This window comes from Vicia villosa, unplaced genomic scaffold (genome assembly GCF_029867415.1).
Source record: "Vicia villosa cultivar HV-30 ecotype Madison, WI unplaced genomic scaffold, Vvil1.0 ctg.000685F_1_1, whole genome shotgun sequence".
NCBI classification, from domain to species: domain Eukaryota; kingdom Viridiplantae; phylum Streptophyta; class Magnoliopsida; order Fabales; family Fabaceae; genus Vicia; species Vicia villosa.
The window spans coordinates 699,663-722,831 of NW_026705307.1; the positions used below are offsets into that span (position 1 = coordinate 699,663).

The 23,169-nt window shown below is 33.9% G+C and overlaps 3 protein-coding genes and 1 non-coding gene across 4 annotated transcripts; 2 read left to right on the plus strand and 2 right to left on the minus strand.

The window, feature by feature from the left end:
* The first annotated feature begins 2,661 nt into the window (after positions 1 to 2,661).
* LOC131630507 (transcription factor ICE1-like) lies at positions 2,662 to 5,370 on the plus strand. Its single transcript, XM_058901287.1, has 4 exons — positions 2,662 to 3,904; positions 4,074 to 4,298; positions 4,820 to 4,990; positions 5,129 to 5,370. Exons 1-4 carry the CDS (start codon positions 2,891 to 2,893, stop codon positions 5,210 to 5,212), a joined length of 1,494 nt encoding a protein of 497 aa, XP_058757270.1. The 5' UTR covers positions 2,662 to 2,890; the 3' UTR covers positions 5,213 to 5,370.
* Positions 5,371 to 8,665: 3,295 nt separating this feature from the next.
* LOC131630499 (uncharacterized) lies at positions 8,666 to 10,900 on the minus strand. The gene is made up of 3 exons (XM_058901276.1): positions 10,763 to 10,900; positions 9,440 to 10,073; positions 8,666 to 9,147 (listed from the first exon to the last, which is right to left on the minus strand). Exons 1-3 carry the CDS (start codon positions 10,898 to 10,900, stop codon positions 8,666 to 8,668), a joined length of 1,254 nt encoding a protein of 417 aa, XP_058757259.1.
* A 5,630-nt stretch (positions 10,901 to 16,530) lies between these two features.
* LOC131630487 (ADP-ribosylation factor GTPase-activating protein AGD3-like) lies at positions 16,531 to 22,732 on the minus strand. The gene is made up of 20 exons (XM_058901259.1): positions 22,574 to 22,732; positions 22,234 to 22,310; positions 22,027 to 22,127; positions 21,305 to 21,375; positions 20,979 to 21,041; positions 20,624 to 20,668; positions 20,415 to 20,480; positions 20,261 to 20,308; positions 20,060 to 20,155; positions 19,835 to 19,876; positions 19,364 to 19,585; positions 19,141 to 19,269; positions 18,830 to 19,054; positions 18,647 to 18,736; positions 18,221 to 18,547; positions 17,924 to 18,072; positions 17,759 to 17,852; positions 17,441 to 17,606; positions 17,097 to 17,346; positions 16,531 to 16,988 (listed from the first exon to the last, which is right to left on the minus strand). Exons 1-20 carry the CDS (start codon positions 22,616 to 22,618, stop codon positions 16,877 to 16,879), a joined length of 2,418 nt encoding a protein of 805 aa, XP_058757242.1. The 5' UTR covers positions 22,619 to 22,732; the 3' UTR covers positions 16,531 to 16,876.
* Positions 22,388 to 22,460, plus strand: TRNAK-UUU (transfer RNA lysine (anticodon UUU)). Its single transcript has one exon. It is a non-coding gene; the product is annotated as a tRNA-Lys (tRNA).
* Positions 22,733 to 23,169: the final 437 nt, after the last annotated feature.

The window sequence follows — 23,169 nt, forward strand, 5'->3', positions numbered from 1 at the left end:
GACTTTAAATCAAATTTTATTTTTGATAATTATTTATTGTAATCCTTGCAATTTTATTTTAACTTAGGGTCTATTTTTTTTATTTGTTCAAGGCCTCTAAAAAGTTGGGACCGGCCATAAATATCAAAAAATTATCGATATTTATAAATTACTAAGGGTCTGTTCGGTAAAAATAGCGGTTGACTGATAAGCTAGCTGATATCTTATAGCTTATGACTGATGACTTATAGCTTATAGCGGATGGTTGAGACTGATAGCTTATAAGCTAATAGAAGTGTTTGGTAAAATTAGCGGTTCAATTAACTTATAAATATAAAATGACATAAAAGATAATTAATATATAATTATTTTATTTTAAATTAAAATAAATTATAAGGGTTAAAAATGGATATTAATTAAAATAATAAAGATAAAAAAGGAAGAAAAAATAATAAGCTATAAGACATAAGCTAAAACGCTATTTGAAATAGTGTCTGGAAAATAAGCTATAAGCTCGTGATGAAAAGACTGTTACCAAACGGGTCTAAATTATCATATGAGCATAAGACATAAGCTAAAAGCTCGAAAACATGTTTTACCAAGCTCATATGATAATTTAGACCCGTTTGGTAACGGTTTTTTCATCACGAGCTTATAGCTTATTTTACTAACTTATAGCTTATTTTTCAGACGCTATTTTAAATAGTGTTTTAACTTATGTCTTATAGCTTATTACTTTTTCTTCCTTTTTTATCCTTATTATTTCGATTAAAATCCATTTTTTACCTTTATAATTAATTTTAATTTAAAATATAATAATTATATATTAAATATCTTTTATGTCATTTTACATTTATAAGTTAATTGAACCGCTAATTTTACCAAACACTTCAATGAGCTTATAAGCTATCAGTCTCAACCATCCGCTATAAGTTATAAGTCATCAGTCATCAATAATAAACTATAAACTATCAACTAACTTATCAGTCAACCGCTATTTTTACTAAACAGTCCAAAACTTAAAAAAAAATAGTTATGTAAATATAACGAGCTAACAAGTGAGTGATTGTACATAAAAATACTCATTAAGCAGTTAAGCTTAATTCACATAACTGATCTATAATCATACATAATTGAATTCTATTTTTGTAAACGGTTATAAATTAGTTATTAAATGATTATATTCATAACCATTTTTATAATGAATTTAAATTTTTTAAAATACAATTTATTTACAATTTTTTCATTTCAATTTTTTATTTTTAGAAAAAATATATTTTTTTCAAAAATTTTAAAAAAAAATCTTGTTTTTTGAATAAAATAAATTTTCTAAAAGTCAAAAAAAACTTTTTTTTTTCATTTTTTTATTTAAAGAAACTAATTTAAGATTTTTTTAATTTATAAAAATATATTAATTTAATTTTTATTTTAGATATAGATGTTAAAAATATAAGTTTCTTGGTCATGTATTGTTCGTCCAATAAAAAATCACTAATTTATCAAATCATCTAAATTATTTTAAAATATAATACGTTCATTGGATGAGGGTGTTGGATTTAGGGGTATGCATGATTGGTTATTTTCAAAAACCAAACCATAACCATTTTAAAACCATTTAAATGGTTTGAATTTATAACCATAACCACATTTTAATCAAAACTAGTTATAAAACCGGTTATAAATTTGATTATGATTATATAACCGGTTTTTTAAAAAAAATCCAATTTTGAAAATTATTTTTTCAGAAAATATTTTTTTTCGAAAAAAAAATTAATATTTTGAGAATTAAAATATTTGGATTTGAATAATAACCGGATTATAACCGAATCCAAAATAATTTAACCGGTTAATAATCATTTAATTATATCCGAATTATATGAATGGTTAACCAAATCATTAATAATAAAACCGGTTAATAAGCATTCAATTATATCCAAATATTTAAAAGTGATTTATGTTTGGTTATGGATTTAGACATCCCTAATTGAATTATTGGATGACGGTGTTGGATGACGTGTCATCCAATAAGAAACCACTAATTTATCAAATCATCTAAACTATTTTAAAATATAAGTACAACTATATTAATAGAGTTAAAAGGTAGTGCACTGACAATGTAAAACTATTTTACACTGTCATCCAATAGGGAATCATGAATGTGCCATGTCATTAAAGTTTTTTTTAAATAAAATAATGTTTTAATTGGATGCATGGTGGTGATTGGTTGACGAGAAATACTTGCATGGATACGAACCTAAATCCATATTTTTAGGCACAACCAATGAAAAGTGGGAGAATATAATTTTTTTAAATTTTAATTTCGTTTTTAATTGACATCATGGGGGTGGTTGAGATAAAAGAGGAGAGAGACAATTTTATTTTTAATTTTTAATTAATAAAAAAAATGTGATTGGTTGTGTGTAAGTACAAGTGTTATGGTTGTGTCCATGTAAGTATTTTCCTTGGTTGACAGTGTAAAAATAGTTTATACTGTCAGTGCATAACCCTTTTTTTCATATTAATAACATGTTTAACACATGAATTTGATTAAACCTACATTAATAATTATTGTGTTTGTTTTAATTTGAGCACCCCTTATTTAATGGTTAAGTAAACTTTAACTGTTTTGATTAGTTAGCCTGATTAAGTTAGTAGCGTATAACGTTCCAAAGTTGTGCTTGTCTCCAAAACCACATTCTCAAAATCCCCAAAACCAGCACTAGAAAACAATGGACAAATCAAAAGAAGAAAAACTGAGTAATCTAGAAAAACAGTTGTAAAGAAATGATTACGTTCGTTACTTATAAGAAGCGTTGCTTGGAATTCTTACTCTAACTTTCCAACCTCATTTTATGTTATGTTATGAGTTGTTGATTAGCATAAAGTTTCAAATTTTCATGTACAAATATTAATGCCCTTTTCCTTCTGCAACATCTTGTTACTTTTTCACCTTTTCTACTTTCTTCTTCTTCTTCCTTTTAACAACCTTTCTCTCTCTAGAATGAACAACAACAACATCATCAACACTGGTTGGATGGAAGAGAGAGAAAGTGGAAACACCACTCCTTCTTCATCTGCTTCTACTTTTCTCCAAAACAAACAACAGTTTGCTGCTTTCAAAACCATGCTTGAAATCGATGATGATGAATGGTACATGAAAGACATGGCTTTTCCACCTAACTTGGATACTGTTTTACTCAACAACACTGTTGATTCTGTTTCTTCTTCTTCGTGTTCACCTTCTTCATCTGTTTTCAATGCACTTGATCCTTCACTGTCGAATCTTCAGTGTTTTCTTCCTCAGAATCAGAAACCTGTTGATACTCTTTCTTCTCTTCTCAACAACCCTTTTGAGATTCCTTCTGAATTTGGTTATCTTGAACCTCAAGGTTCAGCATTACCTGCTTCTTCAAATATGGGTAGTTTGGTTGATTTCAATGCTACAGAGATGATGAGCTTGCCCCATTTGCCTCAAACTAGCAATGGCTTCATGGGGTTTCAGAACTCCGAAGAGGGTTCTGGAAAGTCGCTGTTTTTGAACAGGTCCAAGGTTTTGAAACCGCTTGATTCTTTGCCTCCTTCTGGAACACAACCTACTTTGTTTCAGAAGAGAGCGGCATTGAGAAAGAACATGGGGAAGGGTGAAGTTGGGGAAGAGAGTGATAAAAAAAGGAAGGTGAATGGTGGAGATGAAATTGAAGATTTGAGTTTTGATGGGTCTGGTTTGAACTATGATTCTGATGATTTGGCTGAGGGTAATGGCAAAAATGGTGGAAATGCTTCCAATGGGAACAGTACTGTCACTGATCAGAAAGGGAAGAAGAAAGGAATGCCTGCTAAGAATTTGATGGCCGAGCGTCGCCGCAGGAAGAAGCTCAATGATAGACTCTATATGCTGAGGTCTGTTGTTCCCAAGATTAGCAAAGTAAGTGTTTTTATCTTTTGCAGCTTCTTTAATTTCAAGTTTTCTAGTTCCTTGAGTGTTCATGATTTATGATTCTTAAAGAGTGTTAGGTAATTGAAAGCTTTAATTTTTGTTGCTGTGATTTGTGGTGGATCTATGGATTCTGTGAACATGATTTTTGCTTTGGTAGATGGATAGGGCTTCAATTCTTGGGGATGCAATTGAGTATCTGAAGGAACTTCTGCAAAGGATCAATGACCTTCATAATGAGTTGGAATCAACACCTGCTGGATCTTCACTGACACCTGCTTCAAGCTACCATCCGCTGACACCGACTGCATCTTCGTTGCCGAGCCATATCAAAGAAGAACTGTGTCCCAGCTCACTGCCAAGCCCCAATGGCCAACCTGCCAGGGTAATGTTGTTTGTTTGTTTGTCCAGTGCTGGAACTTGTCCTTTTGCTTTCTGACTTTTTATTCCTAAAACTAGAAATAGTGATGTGTATATTGACAGATAGCATATTTGTATGTGGATCTTGTGATTGCACCCAATTACTCACATCTTGATTGTACGATCAAGATCAAACGATCTAGATGCGACTGGTTGCCTGCAATCACAATGCGCGCAATTATTCACATCTTGATCGTACGATCAAGATCAAACGATCTAAATGTGTCTGGTTGCGTGCAATCACAATGCTCACTATCTAAATCCTTTGTTTGTGCTTTAAAGTGAAACTAGCTTCTGATTGTTTTTGAGTAGAAATGCAATCAGTAAAGTATCTTATTATTCTTATTTACCTTGTTTAGAGTTATCAATCTTGGTTTGATACTAGGTTCATATACACATTTGAACATTTTTGGTTGTCATTAGAATGATTTAATAAAAAGTGTTCTTGATACCATGTTGCAATTGTCATTTTCACTTTTTGTATAGGTTGAGGTTCGGTTGCGTGAAGGAAGAGCTGTAAATATCCACATGTTTTGTGCTCGCAAACCTGGTCTGTTACTCTCAACCATGAGGGCTTTGGATAGCCTTGGATTAGACATTCAGCAAGCTGTTATAAGCTGTTTCAATGGATTTGCTATGGACATCTTCAAAGCCGAGGTAAAAAAATTGTTCTATTTACTAATGGAAAGTATATATGCAATAATCAAAGTTATCAAAATCGCGGCCATTGTTTGAAGTTGTTTATTTTTTGTGATTGTGGCGTGAAAATGAAAGCTAACCTCTTTTCTCTTACAGCAATGCAAAGAAGATCAAGATGTTCATCCGGAGCAAATCAAAGCAGTACTGTTGGATTCAGCTGGTTTTAATGGCATGATCTAATTAGTTTAGGCAGCAAACAAACTAGTAATTTCTATTTCAGTTTATGAGTTTTTACATTTTAATATGATCACAGTTCAAGTGTGTGATACTGGCTCTGATGGATTCAGTTTAAGTTGAATAACTTGGATTACAAGGAATTTTCATATGAATGGATTTTATTTGGTACCTTCTAGAAGTTTTTATTGTGAAGATTGTTTTTTTCTTCAAGCAAACAATGAATGAATGAAAATCAAGGTTACTAATGCAGTGACCGTTGGTAATGGGTCCTTAATGATAGTACATCTGGTCCTATCCTTACAACAATGTTTTTGCGGATATTTGTGGTCCCAATAATAAATTGGAAATTTGAACTTGTATACGTAATATTTTATGTTTACTAAAAATGGTGGATGTAAAATATTTAATATCAAGATTATTTAAAGAATAAACTTTAAAAATTACCATATTAAATGAATCTAGTTGTAGTTGGGTTTAGACGTTTATTCTCCCCTAGAGGTGGCTTGTCACGAAAGCCATAAATATCCAAGGAAACTAGGACCACATTACCTTTAGAAATTTAGAATGTTTTGGATCGAGGGATTTTCTACAAGAGGAAATAATATTAAATTCTTTTTTTGCTATAATACTCTTAACCTTGTAGTAATTTATTTTACCCTTTTCTATCTCTATAATAAATAATTAGGGGTATTTTTGACAAAACTACTACTCCCTCTGGTCCCATTTATAAGAAAAGATTCTCTTTTTATATACATTGAATAAATAATGTATCTAGATAACATATTGTCCAGATACATTATTTATTCGATGTACCTAAAAAGTGAATCCTTTCTTATAAATGGGACCGGAGGTAGTATTATTACTACCTTGAACTTTGAAATAACATTTAAAAAGGAATATTTTTTTTATAAAATAATGACACTTATAAAGGAGCAGAGGGAGTAAGAATCAGGATTTTCGAGCGTGGTAGGTTATGCAGCTGGATTTGCAGTCAAATAGATTGCATACACTTTAATAAGATCGTTTAATGATTATTTTTTGTGAATAAGACTCTTATTTTGCAAAAAAAAAAAAAAAGCATTACAAATGGGAGGTGGAAAAACCCCGTCAAAAGAAATAAGAGAACCTAAAGAAAGGTATACCTAATTTATTCTTGACAAAATCTTTCCTAATCCAAGGGGATGGAATCAAAAAAACTAATGGGATGAGAAGACAGACCAATATTTACGAAAAAAGTCTGTACAACTAGTACCCTCCCGTAAATGTGAGTGATAAAAAAAATTAGAAATGTTAGATGGATCCATGTACAAAGTCCAACGGGCTCTAAACCTCCAAGACACCAAAGAATGGTTGGAGAAAGCTTTGACCACCAAAAGTGAATTCGACTCGATTCAAAGCTTGCTCCAACCATTGCTTTTTGCAACCTCAAGCGCCCTTAAGACCGCAAAGAACCCAGCATAAGAAGAGGAGCCAAAATTGACGCGCTCGACAAAAGCCAAGAGAAAATCACCCTTGTGATCACAAAAAATACCACCATAGCCCGAGGTAGAAGAAGAAGACAAGAAAACGCCACCACAATTACACTTAATCCAACCTTGAGAAAGAGGACTCCAAATCACCTCTTTAATAGAGGGATCTTTAGGGGGCGGACGGAAGGGCCGAAAGCTTTCAATAAAATAAAGTCATGCATCGAGCCCGAGGATGTGGACAAAGAGTTATTCGACAAAAGCTTCACTTGGAATAAAATGTTGATGGCCAAACGCAAACACGACTTAATGTTGTGATGTCTGAAATTGTTCCGCATGAACCAAATATGATTAAGCAAGTAGATAACTGCGACGGAAAGTACCAAGCAAGACTGCTTAGAACTCCCAGAATTACACTGCTACCACCAAGCAACAAGCGAATCTGGGCAGTAATTTAAATTCAAAATACGCACCAACCAAAGCCAAAGCTTTTTCATAAAACTGCACGTAAAAAACAAGTGAGCAGTGGACTCTAACTCACAAAAACAAAGGATGCATTTGAAAACCAAGTGAATACCTCTACGATGAACCTTCTCATTTGTTGGAACTTTATCTTGCATAAGCTTCCAAACAAAAAGAGATCTTGCAGGGGGAATGTTGGGGTGCGAAAAATTCTTTGCTCATTCCAGGTTTGGGGTCCGAGAGACTTTGAAAAGATAAGCCTCCTTGGAGCTGAGACTGCCCGATTTCGTATCAGAACAGTACCGAAAATCTAAACCAGAATGCAAAGGGAGAAATGGTAACTTGTGCAAGAGATTAGGAAACCACAAAGACCACATACTGGGCAGCACCCACTGCCCCTGTTAAATGAAATTAGAAACAGAGGCGAAAGGATCAATATTATGGGACAACAAAAAATCCTAACTAGTATCTTCAACAACAATACTATCACACCATAAATCCAACCAAAAAAGAATGAAAACCCTAGTACTAAGTGACAAAGTCGTGTGAGTCCCTAGAAGACTCCATTCCGATTTTATGCCAATCTAAAGAGAGGAAAAAAATATGATGCTTGATAATTTCGTGAGGCCGTAAAACCCACTTCTTCAACATTAACGCTCATTCCATAGTGCTATTAAAGAGATTCCAACCAAGCTTTAAATTGGTAGCTTCATTATACTTAATTAAGGACCGAATACCAAGACCGCCATGAGCAATGGGTTGACACAAATACTTCCACGACATAGTGACCAACTTCTTGTTATTAATATTTCAAGAAATAAAATTCTTTGAAGCCTTTTCAATCTTCCGCAACAAAGAAATAGGCCAAGAATAAAGGGAATAGGAATAAGTAAGCATACTTTAGATAGAAGCTTTGACCAAAGTAATTCTCCCTTCTATAGAGAACAAGGTCCCTTTCTAGGCAGCAAGCTTGGAAACAATCTTGTCAGCAATATCACGAAGATAAATAGCCTTTACCCTACCTTTGAAAATGGGGACACCTAGATAAATTAAAGGAAGAAAACCTTTGTTGAAACCAGTGATTCTGATGATTTTTTCCAGCCTTTTGTTCGAAATAGCCCCAGAGTATATGAAAGACTTCGAGATATTAAAAACCTGGCCAGAATCATAGGAATACTTTGTAAAAATATTTTTCAAATCATGAATGTTTGACATCCTACTACTACAGAAAACTAAAATGTCGTTAGTGTAGAGCACATGCGAGGGAGCGAAAGAGTCCTTAGAAGATCTTATTAAATCCAAAGCACCCTCAATAGCCAACCTATAAATTATCCTACTAAGAAACTCCTCAGTTAAACAGAAAAGCAAAGGCGACAAATGATCACCTTGCCTAACTCCCCTAGCGTACTTAAAATAACCATGACTAGATCCGTTGAAGGAAATTGAAAGGAAAGCAGAATCCATAATAGTGTGAATCCAGGAGCAGAAAGTGTTAAGGAAACCAAATTCCACCATGATTCTTATTCTCCTAAACATTCACTACCTTTGAAGTAAGACAAGTGCAATCTCTGATGCTACGCCCATGAGTAAAACCATGTTGCTCCTTAGAAATAAGAGAAGGCATGAGAGAGGAAAGTCTATCAGCTAGAATCTTGGAAATAATCTTAAACTTGAAATTCGCAAGAGCAATAGGCCAAAATTTATCTATGGAGTCTGCATCCTTGACTTTGGGAATGATAATAACCAAATTAGCATTGAAATTTGGCAGCAACCACCCATTTCTAAAAAATTGTAACACATCATTACAAACATTGACCTTAATAATACTCCAGTATGAATGAAAGAAGATTCCCCCAAAATCGTTAGGGCCCGACACGCTATATTTGTTGAGAGAGAAAACAACATTGATAATCTCCTCATAGGAAGGAAGAATGGTGAGGAGATTGTTCATACTCGAGTCAATTAAGGTGGGGATGACCTTGTCAACCATGATAAGCTTAAGAAATTGATCTGCAAAACAAAAAAGGTTAGAAAAATGATTTACCACATGATTAGCCACCACATCTGGATCTTGAATAAAAAAATTGTCATCTCTAAAAAATGGAAGAGAGTTCCTAGATCTTTTAATCTTTACCATCCTGTGAAAGAATGCAGTATTTATGTCCCTATTGAGATGCTAATTAAGCTTAGATTTTTCGAACCAAAAAAGCTATTCTTTAGCAAGAACACCTTCCAAAAGGATTTTGGGCAGCTTTCTCTCGATCTTTAAGGATGATAGAAGCGCCCTCTAAGTTTATTCGACCTTGGACGGAGGAAAGATCATCTGTAGCCTCAAGGACCAAAGAGTGAATGTTCCTAAAAACGTCTTTGTTCCATGCTTTAGAAGTCTTCAAGAGCTTAAGCTTTTTAGCAAGAATAAACATGGGACAACCAAAGATCGAAGAGGCCCAAACGGTGGAGATTAGAGTTTTACAACTATCATCAAGAGTCCACATTGCAAGAAACTTGAATTGAGAGGCCCTTCTTTGAGAAGAGAAAGAAGAATAAAGAAGAATATGGTGATGATTAGACCTGAGTTTAGGCAGATAAGATACCGACATAGTAATAGAAGAATTTATCCAATTGTTATTACAAAAAGCTCTATCAAGCTTCCTTTCCACCGAGTTAATCCCAAGACCATTGGACCAAGTGAAGAAAGCACCCTCAGTGAGAATCTCCAGTAAGTTGTTATGATCAACCCACAACTTAAAATCAATCATATGAGACTTGTTAGGACTATGTCTATCCCTATGCTCATGCGCTCCAAAAATGGAGTTGAAATCCCCGATAAATCTCCAAGGAACATCTAGATGATTCTTATGAATAAGAAAGAGATCACACCACAAAGAACGTCTAGCAATGTTGCAATTAGAAGCGTAAAAAGCAGAAAAACCAAGCTTCAAAGCATCAAAAGTAATGACAAAAGAAACATGGTATTAAACATCGACCAGAACAAGATCTAGCGAATTCCTACAGATGCACCATAAATTAGGTTCCAAACCTACTCTAGAATTAACTACAAAAACCTTGAGATCTAGACAGTTCCAAAATCTCTAGGGTAAATTTAACTGATACATCCACGGCTCTGCAATAATACAGTCTAGATTATAATTTTTAAGTAAATTTTCCAATGCCAACCTAGTGGGGGAGTTGGTAAGACCCCTGACGTTCCAGAAAAGACACTTCATAAGGAAAGTTTACAATGACCAGCTTTAGATCTAGTAGAGTAGCCCGCACTAGATTTGGATTTTTTCCTCATCTTCTTTTTCCGTGACTTACTGATAGCCTCTTGAAACTGCACCAAACAGTTCCATCATTCAAACCATTAATTAATTCTTGATTTTTCTCAAAGTCGCCCAGGATTCCATTAGAAATCTGGAATTTGGATCAAGAGTTTCAGGGACAAAATCATCAGAACCATAAGCCAACGATGCATCAACGAATTATGATTCATCAGTGGAGCTACCCTCTGAATTGTTGTTACCAAGAATCCCTCCCAGATCAGTAATATCTTTATCTCTTTTGGTAAGACCATTGGCGTTTACCTCAAGAGAATTCTGCAACGGGACCTAATCTTGATCAATACCATATAATCCCGATCAACCGGCACCTCATAAGTAATGTTAGAATTATTAGCCCCATTGGTTTCTCCAAGGAGAACAATGTTCCCTTGATTAACCACATTTTTAGTAACACTAGGACCCTTTGCTTTTCCTACTGCCATAAATTTCTTTTGAGGTTCTGAATTTTTGCTTCTCTGATTTTCTTTCTCTTGAACTACTTTTCTCCTACAACTGTTATCATCATGCCCAATAGCACTACAGTGGTGACAGAACTTGGGTAAATTCTCATACTCAATTTCAACGAAAAAAGCAAAACCAATACGTTTCGCTTGAATTTTATACCTCAATTACTTCAGAATATTAATATCAACAAGAACCCTAACAAAGTGCCTGAAAGCCCTATCAAAAGGAGATCTATTAGAAGTAGAATCAATACAAATGGGAGTTCTGATGCTACCTGCTTTAGTGGAAATAATCTTTGACCTCCAATATTCTTGTGAGAGCCCATGGATTCTAACCCAGACTTGTGTAGAAGATTGACTCACATTAGAGGGGATGAATTCTTGTGACCACATAAATAACTTCAGCAGACCAGGGTTTAGATTCCACGAACTAGAAGCCCTAACCCTTTGAACGTTTTCGAGAGATGAGAAAGAGAATTTAAAATCACCTTGCCTAAAGATGGGACTCCCCACTTCACTAGAGAGCTCCACAAATCAGTAAATTTGTTTATTTGATTCTGAATGGTGAGCAGCGAAGAACCCTTGGGCCAAAGAATTCGCCCATGTAGATTATGTTAGCAAGATTCAAGACCAAGCAGATATTCATCCTCCGGGATTGATATGGCAAGGCGATCTCCTTTGACGCAGGGCACCAGAAGCTAACTAGTTGGAATGTTACAAATGTTACCTAGAGCTTCAACAAAAGATTTCATAGGTTTAGAAGGAATGCAAGGCTCGACTCAAAGTTTCGAACCGGGATGGGATATACATAAGTTTCAGAAAAAAGATCTGAAGTGAGTCCATGGAACCAACGAAAAACGAAAAAACACCGTCGGCCACCGAGCTAGGACCACATAGGACGGCGACAACTAGGTTTTCAAAATTTCAGTCCACTCAGCTCCATAGTTAGGTATCATCCACCTCCAATCATGAATTTTTCATTTCATGATTTAACATTCATAAAAACATAATTATCTTTTTTAGATTTAATCAATATTATTGCTTTTTTTAAAACACAAAAATATGTTCAATTAAATCATTTTAAAATATTATTGATATTTTTTAATTTATTCTAAAGAATTAAAAGCTAATTGATTTACATTTAAAATAATATAAAGATTGAAATTGGTATTGTTATTGTTTTTTTAAAACATAAAATATGTTTAATTAAAATATTTTTAAGAAATATTGATATTTTTTAATTTCTTCTAAAGAATTAAAAACTAATTGTTTTACATTTAAAATAATATAAAGGTTGAAATTGGCATTGTTTTTATTTTTTAAAACATAAATTTAATTAAAATATTTTCAAATAATATTGATATTTTTTAATTTATTCCAAAGAATAAAAACTAATTGATTTGTATTTAAAATAATATAAAGATTGAAATTGGAATTGTTATATTTTTAAAAACATAAAGGTTTGGTTAATTAAAATATTTTAAAAATAAATATTTTTATTCATTTTAAAGAGTTAAAAGATTAATTTATTTAAAAGTAAAATTTATATAAAAATTGATATATTTATCAACTAACTAATTATTTTGCTTTGTCTTTCCATTCTAATAAATTTAATAGAAAAGTATTTATTTATTTTAAAAAAAGTTAACGATGTTATATAAAGATCTAAAAACTAATTGATTTTTTATTGGAATGAAAAGACATAGTATTTATTAAAAAGGTTAACATACTATATTGAAAAAATATGTTAACTTTACGAGTATCTAAAAAGTACGTAGTAAGGAATATTTTAAAATGAAAAAACAATAAAAAATTGAATAGTTTACAAATTTGTCTTTTAAAAAGAAATTAATATGTGTAATAAGAAAGAAAAAAAATATTTTTCTATCTTATAATAATTGTTATATTTGATAATTTCACATAATTTATTTTAACTTATAATTAAAAAAAAGAATAATGATTTTACTAATACACTATTCTATATTATGTAATTGGTTATGGACCTTTGTGATTCACACAAAATGAGAGAACTGAGATTTGAAAATGAAATTGATTGAAAATTCTAGAACGATTAAAATATTTGCAAACACTTCGACGTTAAATGAACTACAGTCGTAAGTGAGAGGTTTTAAAATTAAAATAATATATACATAAAATTGATGTGTAATTCTTCTTTTAGAGCGAGCTTTTATGATTTTCAGGGTTCTAAAATTTTAAAACCTTATATATATATATATATATATATATATATATATATATATATATATATATATATATATATATATATATATATATATATATATAGACACACGAGGGCATGTATCAGAATATCTCTAAAAGTACAATTTGACAGTCCTTTGTCTTCCGACTACTCTGATCTGATTAGGTGTTATTTTAGCACATACCCATCTTAAGTTCTACAGTACTAGGCCTGTTAGTAGTCAGGATTGAACCTCAAACTTCCTACATAATTTTTTTCCGATATCCCAACTTAAATCACTAAACAGCTCCATCATATACTAAAAAAAAATCTTAGAATCTTGTATTTTATTATGAAAATGTATTGTTAACTTTATCAACAATTGTCACTACTTTGGCAAAGGTCAATCATAACACCCTAGATGTCAAGCGTGGAAGATTTGCATGGGTTTATGTCAATATTGATATGAATAAATCAGTCATTGGTAAGGTTTGGATCAAAGGTCATTGGTATAAAGTGTATGGCCGTCTTTGAAGGTGTGCAAGGTGACGTACAACACAAGGCCTCACACTTTTTCATGTTTAAGTTATGACAAAAAGGGCATCCAATTATATATTCTATTGCTAATTTAAGCTTAAATAGGGCCCCTTAAAAATTTTTTCCAGGATTCAACTGAATATAACTTCAACTTCTTACACAGGGACTCTCAAAAGTTTGAGACCACTCATTAAAGTGGATTATGAAGAATTGCATTGGATTTGCACCAATTGTTGGTGTTATGGACATCTCCTAATGCATCAAATACCATTTTTTCCTAAATTTAGTTCCGAGATGCATCTCCGAATAAATCCAAGGTTAATTCGCAGATACATATCTGAAGTCACCTTTTGTCCTTAGTAAATCAAGCAGCCGCCATATTTCTTAAGAAAATAGTTCGGAGATGTATCTGCAAACTATGTGTGGAGTAAATTCGGAAATACATATTCGAAATATTGCTTGCATGTTTCTTATGCAGAAACAGTGTACTGAGATTGTAATTTTTCATTCCAAAGTAATTTTAATTCAATTAAAATTGGCATTATTTGTTTCAAAGATTAATAAACACGAATATCATATAAGAGATTATTACAAAAATTATTCTCAAAGTATGGAAAAATATACAAATAATCAAATACATAATCTATTGAGTATGTCTAATCCTAACACTCCGACTCCTCCTCTGCCTACAGTAACCCAAAGTATTCAGTGTCTTGGTAAAATGGAATGTGCTAGGGAAACCGCTTCATTGCCACTTCTCTCAAACAACCCAGACTCGATGTCTGCTCTTATCATCCGTATAATGTTCTGACAGATCGACAACACATCAACGACATGATTATCTCTGGCCTACTCATTCTCCAGGATCTCCTCATGAGCAGGCCTAGGTGGACGTCCAGGAGCGTCTGACGTCATGTAAGAACATGACACGGAAAAGAACCAAGTCATATAACCCTGAACATAATGCCACTCAGATGTGACTTCCTGAACATGATACTCCTTACTCTCAAAATCTGCCAAAATGTCATCCAATTCTCTGCAGATAATACTCTCGGGAGCAGCCTAGAATAGGGACCTCAGAATGATCTGCACGTACCCAAAGTGTTGAATGCACTGCAGTGGCAGATTCCTGCACATGATATTAGTCCCACATGCAAGCCATCAAAATATAATGAAATATGGTCGAATGAAATTCTATCTCGGTGAGTATTATATGACATCCAGACATCCTCATGTTGAGTCCGATTAATATACACACAAAACAACACCACAACATCAATCCCTCTGCACGGGAGATACATGCAATCATGTGGGTAATCTTCAGTATACGATGGGACATACCCAAACACGTGTAAGAGATGATGGTGGGCAAGAATCCATCTCTAAAAATGAATAAGAAAAAAAATATTAGTAACAAATATGAAAAAATGTTGTTTTTAACTTATTAGTGGGATTTATAAATTACCGTAAGTAGGATATATGAGCATGTCATTTGCTTTGTCATCCAATGAGAACCTTCGCTCGGTTTGTAGTACATGTATGCCAAGCATGTGACCTCAATTCCACTTGTGAATGACCTCCAAGTCGATGAAATACTTGAGGTATGTCACATCCACGTAGGTTGTACTTTTTTCCATGGACGTGCCAACCAAAAATAGGAAGAAACACCTCAATGTACACTTCCTGTGGAAGCCAATTTGTAGATCATCGGGGTCTGGGTCTTCGGCTATCTCTAAGTAGTCATTATACAATGTCTTCAACCAAGAAAACTTGGCATGTGCACCCCTGGTGCTGATACACTGACTCATGGCTGCCTCAGGGTCAGCTCTCAAATAAACCATCATCATCTCCACTACATTAGTCTTGGAGATCTTAGAATGATCAAGCAACCTTCCTATGATGGGAAGGTGTAGGAGGCAAGCGACGTCATCTAATGTAATTGTCATCTCGCTAATAGGGAGGTGGAAAGATGATGTTTCACTATGCCATCTCTCAGCAAATGTCGCCTGCATGCCATGGCTGATGATAGAGTATCTAGAAGCACAAAGACCTACAAGACCGGAGGCCCAGGGTATACTAAGAAACCATTCTTTCTTAGGCTGAGCAAACCTATGTGTGAATCTTTTTGGAATGGTTAATTGATTTCAAACGCTCTCGTTCTTGTTGGAAATAAAATATAATATTCTCAGTCGAATTGAATTTGGTTAAAATATTTATAAAAAAAATAGAACCGTTAAGAAATATATCTCTTCGTCCCAAATATGCGGGTCTACATGATCTCCAAAGTATATCAGTAATTAAGTGTCTAATGTTGGTGTAAAGTGTTGAATACATTAGTTAAAAGGAGTTGGGGATGACAAGATAAAATACAACCAAAGGATCTGAAGTTGCTTCAAAAGTTGAGGGAGAGTGTGAACTGAAAATGGGTAGAGGGAGGGAGAGAAAAAGTTTCTAAACTGAAAATGAAGGAGAAAAGAGGGAGTCTGACGCGCATTTAAATACGTTTATCTAGTTTAGAGATGCATCTCTGAATCAATTTTTTGAATTAAAAAAAAAAGTTAATTCGGAGATGTATCTCCGAATAAACCTTTAGATAAAATGAATAATTGATGTGTTCGGAGATATATCTCCGAAAATATGAGACATTTTAGAAATTATGTACGGAGTCTAGAGTCTGAGAGAAGAGATAAGGGTGCAATGAGAAATTCCCTAAAACATAATTGTATTCAATATTGTCAATATGCCCAATAAAAATTAAAACCTTTTGGTTTGTGTTTAGAAAAAGAAAAAAAAAAACTAGGGGGGAAAGATTTGCTTGTATCTCGCGTATTTTTTCCCAACAAAAAACAATTCTCTTTCAATAGCAAGTAGCTAGCAGCATCCACAAGGACCAAAACGAAACTCACTACAAACGAACTTAAACTTTGATGAATAATAACTCATGTAACTTATATACAACCCCTGTACTGTATCACTCCCAAAATTTTGGAATGTTACAAAACTCATTCTAGTTGAAAATTGAAAATGGATGTGAAGAACCATTAAACAGTCTATCATATCTTACAACAAAAGATGATAATTACAAACATGTGGCCCAGCAAAATCAACCTAACAGTTCCTGACTCGCAACAAAAAGTGTGTATTCGGGATGTGTCGGAATGACTTGTTGGTTGGTTCTCAATTTTCTCTAGAAATGAGGCATGAATTTTGTGGGATTGTTATCTGCTTGTTGTTAAGAGTGCGAGAATGTCTTTTCCAATAGCGCCGGATTCTGGTGCAAGCTTAAGAGGAGTGTTGCCTTCTTTATCTAAGGTAAGTGGATTGGCACCCCTGAAAATAATTGCACTTGATCAAACATAGCTTTGTATGTGCAAATATTTAGAGGTGTAAGGTAAGAAAAAATTGGAATATCTAGAAACCTTCCAAAATAATAACTACCTTGTAATAAGCAATTTTGCAGCTGCGTTCTTCCCCCGCAAAATGCAGTAATGTAGCGGTGTCCTACCTCTTGAATCAATAGCATTTATATCCGCTCCATACTGTAGTAGCAGCTCTATCATTCCAGTATCACTTGTTAGACAGGCCAAGTGAATCACACTAGAACCCTCTTGTATGTCCTCCATTAGCTGAACTTTATTTGTAGACGTCGTGTTCGAATCAATTGATGAAGACATATTAGAAAAAAGGCCTGCGCAACAATTGATTATTCTTTATTGTTCTTTTTCAAATTTCAACGGTAAAACTTTCCTGAAGTCTGGATTTTATGCGATTAGAAGACTTACTGGATAACGCTTCTCCACTAGCAGAATTGATGTCCACGTCTGATTTGACAATATGCCGGTACACTGCTTTCTTGTCGTTGGCATAGATGCATTCCAGAATTTGTTGTGCCACTGAAAGAAGATGGTGGCTTTTTGGCATCCGTCGAACAAAGACTTTCTCCGAATACTGCGATGACAAGAGAAACAATCAAGTAATCGTTCAATAATCAAGGAAAAAACGAAAACTATCAAGAAATGAACGTAGAAAATATTTTCACATAAACCGGCCCTAATATTGCTTTCTACGTAAGAAATAACTAGAAATAAGCATTAGACTACCTTTGCATGAATGAATTTCTCCTTAAGTGAAATAGGATCATCATGTTCTGGTTTTTTTATATGACATAACTTGTTTTTAGCAGCTCTGGGTGAACTGCAATGCAAATTGCGAGAATGTTAGTGAAAGTTTAGACAGTTAGTCCTATCAATCTCTGCAATACTTACCACCCATATGGAGTGTCATCAGTTTGTGGATTACTTGTTGTATGCAAAAGCTCCTCCCAAACCGAGTTTGCAAAGAGATTTCCCAGTGACTGAAACATAGTTAAGACAGACGAATCCCACACTTTGACATCAAGTTTCAGTGATCTTACCTACAAAAAATGTTATCCCACCTTAGTAGCTCGATGAGGACTGAACACAGAAAGCCTTAAAATGATAAAACCAATAAAACATAAAATTTGAATAATAAGATTTGGATAAGACATGAAACATATATATAGATATAAATATGCAACTTACTTTTGATTTATGTACACCAAGATTACGGTGAACACCCGAACATTCAATGCATACAAGAATGCCAAGGTTTAAGGATGCCCAGTCTGGTTCAGGTTTACCACAATCAGCACATTTGTCATTGCCGCTAACCTTTCTTAGAATATCAATTGGCTGTTCAACTTTTACATTCGACCTATTCTTCTGTACGTCTTCAGATGATTTATTAGTGGCGGAGTTTTTGGATGCAAACTCCTCACTCACTAATCGATCGTAATCTTGTATACTTTGTAGTGAGTCGACATAACTGGAAGAGTCACTTTCACCGCTTTCTGACTCAGCTGAGATAGCCTGTCAAATAATTGTTTTTTATGGTTATGGTAACCATAATTAAAGCATGCATCAAAGGATGTGCTAATTAACAAAAGGAAAAGAAAAACCAGTGTGTACCTTTCCACCTAGTGTCTGTACAGACAACAGGGAGGCAATTACTCCATTTATCTTTTCCATCCAATCCATCTGGTCAAGGGCATTTTCTGCCTGCAATTTTTGTCCGAAGCACAGTGAAGAGCAACGAAAAATGCCAAACTATAAGTTAATAAATCCAATTTATTGAATCTGTATACAGCATACCTGTAAAGTATACATTTTTGAGGGTGAAACAATCCTGAAGCAGAACCTTAAATCTGATTGCTCAGCATCGATCTTGATTGTTGATGTTAGCAGGTTCACTGTGTGGCGTGCTACCGATTTTTCATCTGGAACAACTCCATGGTACTGTGAAGAAAGCAACTTACTCAAAATGCCAGCACTGTTTTCACTGACACAATTCCTCTGTGAAGATTGCTGATTGGTACTCTGAAATGATTAATACATGCTAAACATTCATTAACAAGATAAGGTGATAAGTAGTATTTGACTTTTAGTTTTATTTGGATATTTACATTTCCTTGTAATGATTTACGATAGTAGTAAAGCATTCCACGAGTATCAAGAACAAAAAACCTTCTCTTCCAGTCACCCCTCAAATTGGAGGAACGCTTTGAAAGATACCCTTGTCGAATGACTAGAACCTACACATATATATAGTGCTCAACTTACGTTACTCGGGAATGAAAACTAAGTAAAATGAAATGAAGTAAAGGGAAACATCATATGCTCAAATACCTTTCCACTTGCCGCTGATTCAGCTACTACATCTACAACACTGTTTGATATCCTAGAAAAAGGATGCATATGCGCACCTTCTCCACTGGGAGAACCATATGGGCCATTTAAGGAGAACCTACTTTCTTGATAACTTAGTTTTTTGTACTCTACCATTCGTTCACAAAGAGAAATCTGCTCCTCGTTGTAACTTTCTCTTGCTTTTTGTGCATAAGCCAAAACCTACAACATAGCAGATACAATACAAGGAACTCTTCCATTCAGTCGATATCAATAATATATTCAAACCAACAGGTTTGCTTGATAAATGACAGTGCCATTTTTGTGCTGCAATGAATTTCACTGCTTTCACATCTCACGTCATCATAGATTTTGAGGAAGTATATGCATTATGAATGCAATATTTTAACTTCAAACATCTAATTAAAAGAAAACTAGATGAGTATACGTGGAAGTGAAGTGTTTCCTAACCTCAATAATGAAAGGCTCCAGCTCCTGCAACTGCTGATATCCCTACAAGAGAAAGAATTTTCGAAATTGGCTTAAGTGCAAAATTGTATTCCTCCTCGTCATGAATATAAGTAAAAAGGTACTTATATTTGATCTAAGATTGACCAATTACAAGTATCTTTATGCTTATATTTAAGATCAAAGGGAGTATATGGATAATCTCATATATGCATATGCCATATATACCTGTTGAAAGTATCGAAGATGAGCGTCCATAACTCCAGTGACAGCCTCCAAAAATTCAAATCTCTTCTTGGCCTCAATGTTATGAAGAGCACCAACCTAGAATAGAGTATGGAATAAGTTATGTCGTTAAGAGCTGAACACATTCATTTTATATGCTCTAATTCTTAGTCAAAGCAGCATATCTTGTTCCACTAACATTACCAGATTGAAACGAGCTTCCTCAAACATCGTTCTTGCATTGTGCAATTCCTGGAATGTCTCTCTAACAAATTAGATTAACAAAGACCACGGTAACCCATGACAACATATTAAAATGTTGGTCAATACAATGTCAAAAATGAGCAACTCAATGTACCTCTTCTATGACTGCGGCAACATCAAACTTGGTGCTTTTTCTTAATGACATAAACTTCTCACGAGCCTGTAGCATGAAATCCATGTTGTATTTGTGTTATGATTGAGAGGAAGGCAAATAAACTTCCAATATATCTAATTTATTCTAAAATGTCCTAAATTAACTGAATTCACACATGCATCATTATATTATACAACTTTCATAAGCACCTGATCATATACAAGGGAAGCTTTATCAAAACGCCTCCGAGCTTCCTGCAAGCATACTAGAAGCGTTAAAATAAAAATTTCACAAGTCATATTTAATGCAGAAATTATGAATATTTTACATTGCAGAATACAAATAAAAGCCCTGTCACAATCAAAGAGCTGCACATTAGCATAGGAAGGACTGCATCATATCATACTATATATATAATCTATATAGGTCATTTACAGAAACTAGAGGAGCTACTAGTCATATAATCAGGTATAATGACTTAGCATACCACATTTTTAGCATAAAATAATCAACACTGTTAATTATGTATGGACATCTTAAAAATTTATGCTACTCACTATATACCTTAACATCAATGATTTCGACATTTAGGATGTTCAGTAACCGGTCATTCAGCATATGCTCCACCTATGAAGCCACATCAAGTATAGTCAGGTAATGAGGTTAGCAATATTAACTAGATCAAAGGTTTCTATGTGAGTTACTCTACGAAACAAATGAACGAGTTGATCCAATTCAGAAGAATCATAAATAGACAAGTTCAAGTTTTATAAGTTTACAATCAAGGTTTAGCGAAGCCGTACTGTTCATCATTGGTCTATTCTTACTAAAAGCATAAATTGCCGAAAATAAGAAAGGCGATGACTATATAGGTTCGCATATATTGTTACCTGTGAGCGAAGAAGTTCCTTGTGTGTACTGATTTCTCTCAAAGCAATAGAGAATTTGGTCATTACAGGTCCTGATCAAACCGGTTTTTTAAATCAAAATTCATAGTTAAAAAGGATAACTTTTTCAATAGAATGAATGAAGTACAATGGTTCAGACTAAATAAACCTAGCATGATATAGAGTATAGACTAAAGTATCTGGAGCACCTTTAGAAACTTAAACATATCATGCATACAACTGAAGTATGCATTTAGTAACAATACTATGTACATGCTTGGATTCATGATGAGTTTGACAAAATCTCGGTAAGCCAATGTGATTGATTCCAACAAACCCGGTGTGAATTCAAACATGCACAATGCTAAACCTAAATTTTCATGTTGGGCCAGGGAAAATATATGATCCAAGATATTATATTACCTCCAAAGTACACATATGTCATGTCAATGCCTCTCATTAAGCAACAAGCATACAACAAAGAATCATTTAGGTTTATTTCATAAGAAAAGACAAGAGAACAACTAAATGAACAGAGAGAAGCAGAATGTAGCTGAATGGAGCGGAGCGGAATGAAGATTCTATTCCATTGTTTAGAAATTTTAGGACGGCACAAGGCAAATTATGGAATCCATACCGCTCCATCTGATTTTAAATGATTCAAACAATGGAATATCACTCTGTTCAATCTCATACCGCTCCATCAATCCAAACAAAGTATTTACCTCCTAAAGTTACAAAAAGAGGATCACTCTGGCCTCCTCCAAAACTTTCAAGAGCAGTTGCAAATGCAATGTCTCCATCATACGCCTCTCCAAGCCCTTCCCTAAAAAAAATTGAAGGAACTATTATGGCATTAGAAACTTAACAACATAACAACTGTGGCTCAACTTCTATATTTCATCACCCATTTTCAACAATGCTAAACTCACGTGTATTTTCGACATCCTTTGAAAAACTTCCAGCATCTTGAGCGTAACGATTCTGCATTTTCTTCCAAGCCCTGAAGCTGCATTTCAAACACATACATAATTATTACTTAATAAAATTGAATAATTACAAACAGATCAAACTGAAACACAACTTGCCGTCTTAGCTCAGCTGGTAGAGCGCACGGCTTTTAACCGTGTGGTCGTGGGTTCGATTCCCACAGACGGCGATTTCAATTTTTTTTGCATTTTTGATTTATTTGTTTTCCTATTTAAATAATTAAAACACTACAAACAATACACATGAAAAGAGAAGAAGAAGAAGAAGCAGCATGAACAGAACCTGTTGACGAAACATAGGCGAGTCGTTGAGTTTTGTAAAATTCATTAACCAAAAACTATGTTTATGAATATTCTTCTGTTTGTTGTTGTTGTCACGTTCTTCCTTTTTCTTTTTCTTGTTTGCTGAAAAAAAAAGTCTAAGATTCTATGGTTAGAAAAAACAAAAGGAAAAAAAGAGAGGTATTTAGTTGTTTTGTTTAATTATATTTTCGTTCAAGTTATTTAGAGCATATTTGAAGTAATATTTGCGATATTTCATGTCTGTCACTAGAAATCTAATCTAATTAAAATCCCACTTTTAATATCTCTCTCTTTCTTTATATATAGCGCGTGTCACAAAATCAACTTAAGTAAAAACATGCTTTGAATTGTGCTTTGACCATTATCAATATATTTTCCTAACCTTGTAAGTAATTCAGTGCTTTTTTGTTCGGTAGCATGTAGTACATTTTAATGCACACTTAGCTTATGTGTTTTTAATGCACATTTTGAAGCATGCTATCATTAGCATCATGATTCAACTAAAATACGAATAGACAAATATGCCGATATTATTAGGTTGGACTCTAAAACCAGAGTCCGAACCCTGCTTCTCAC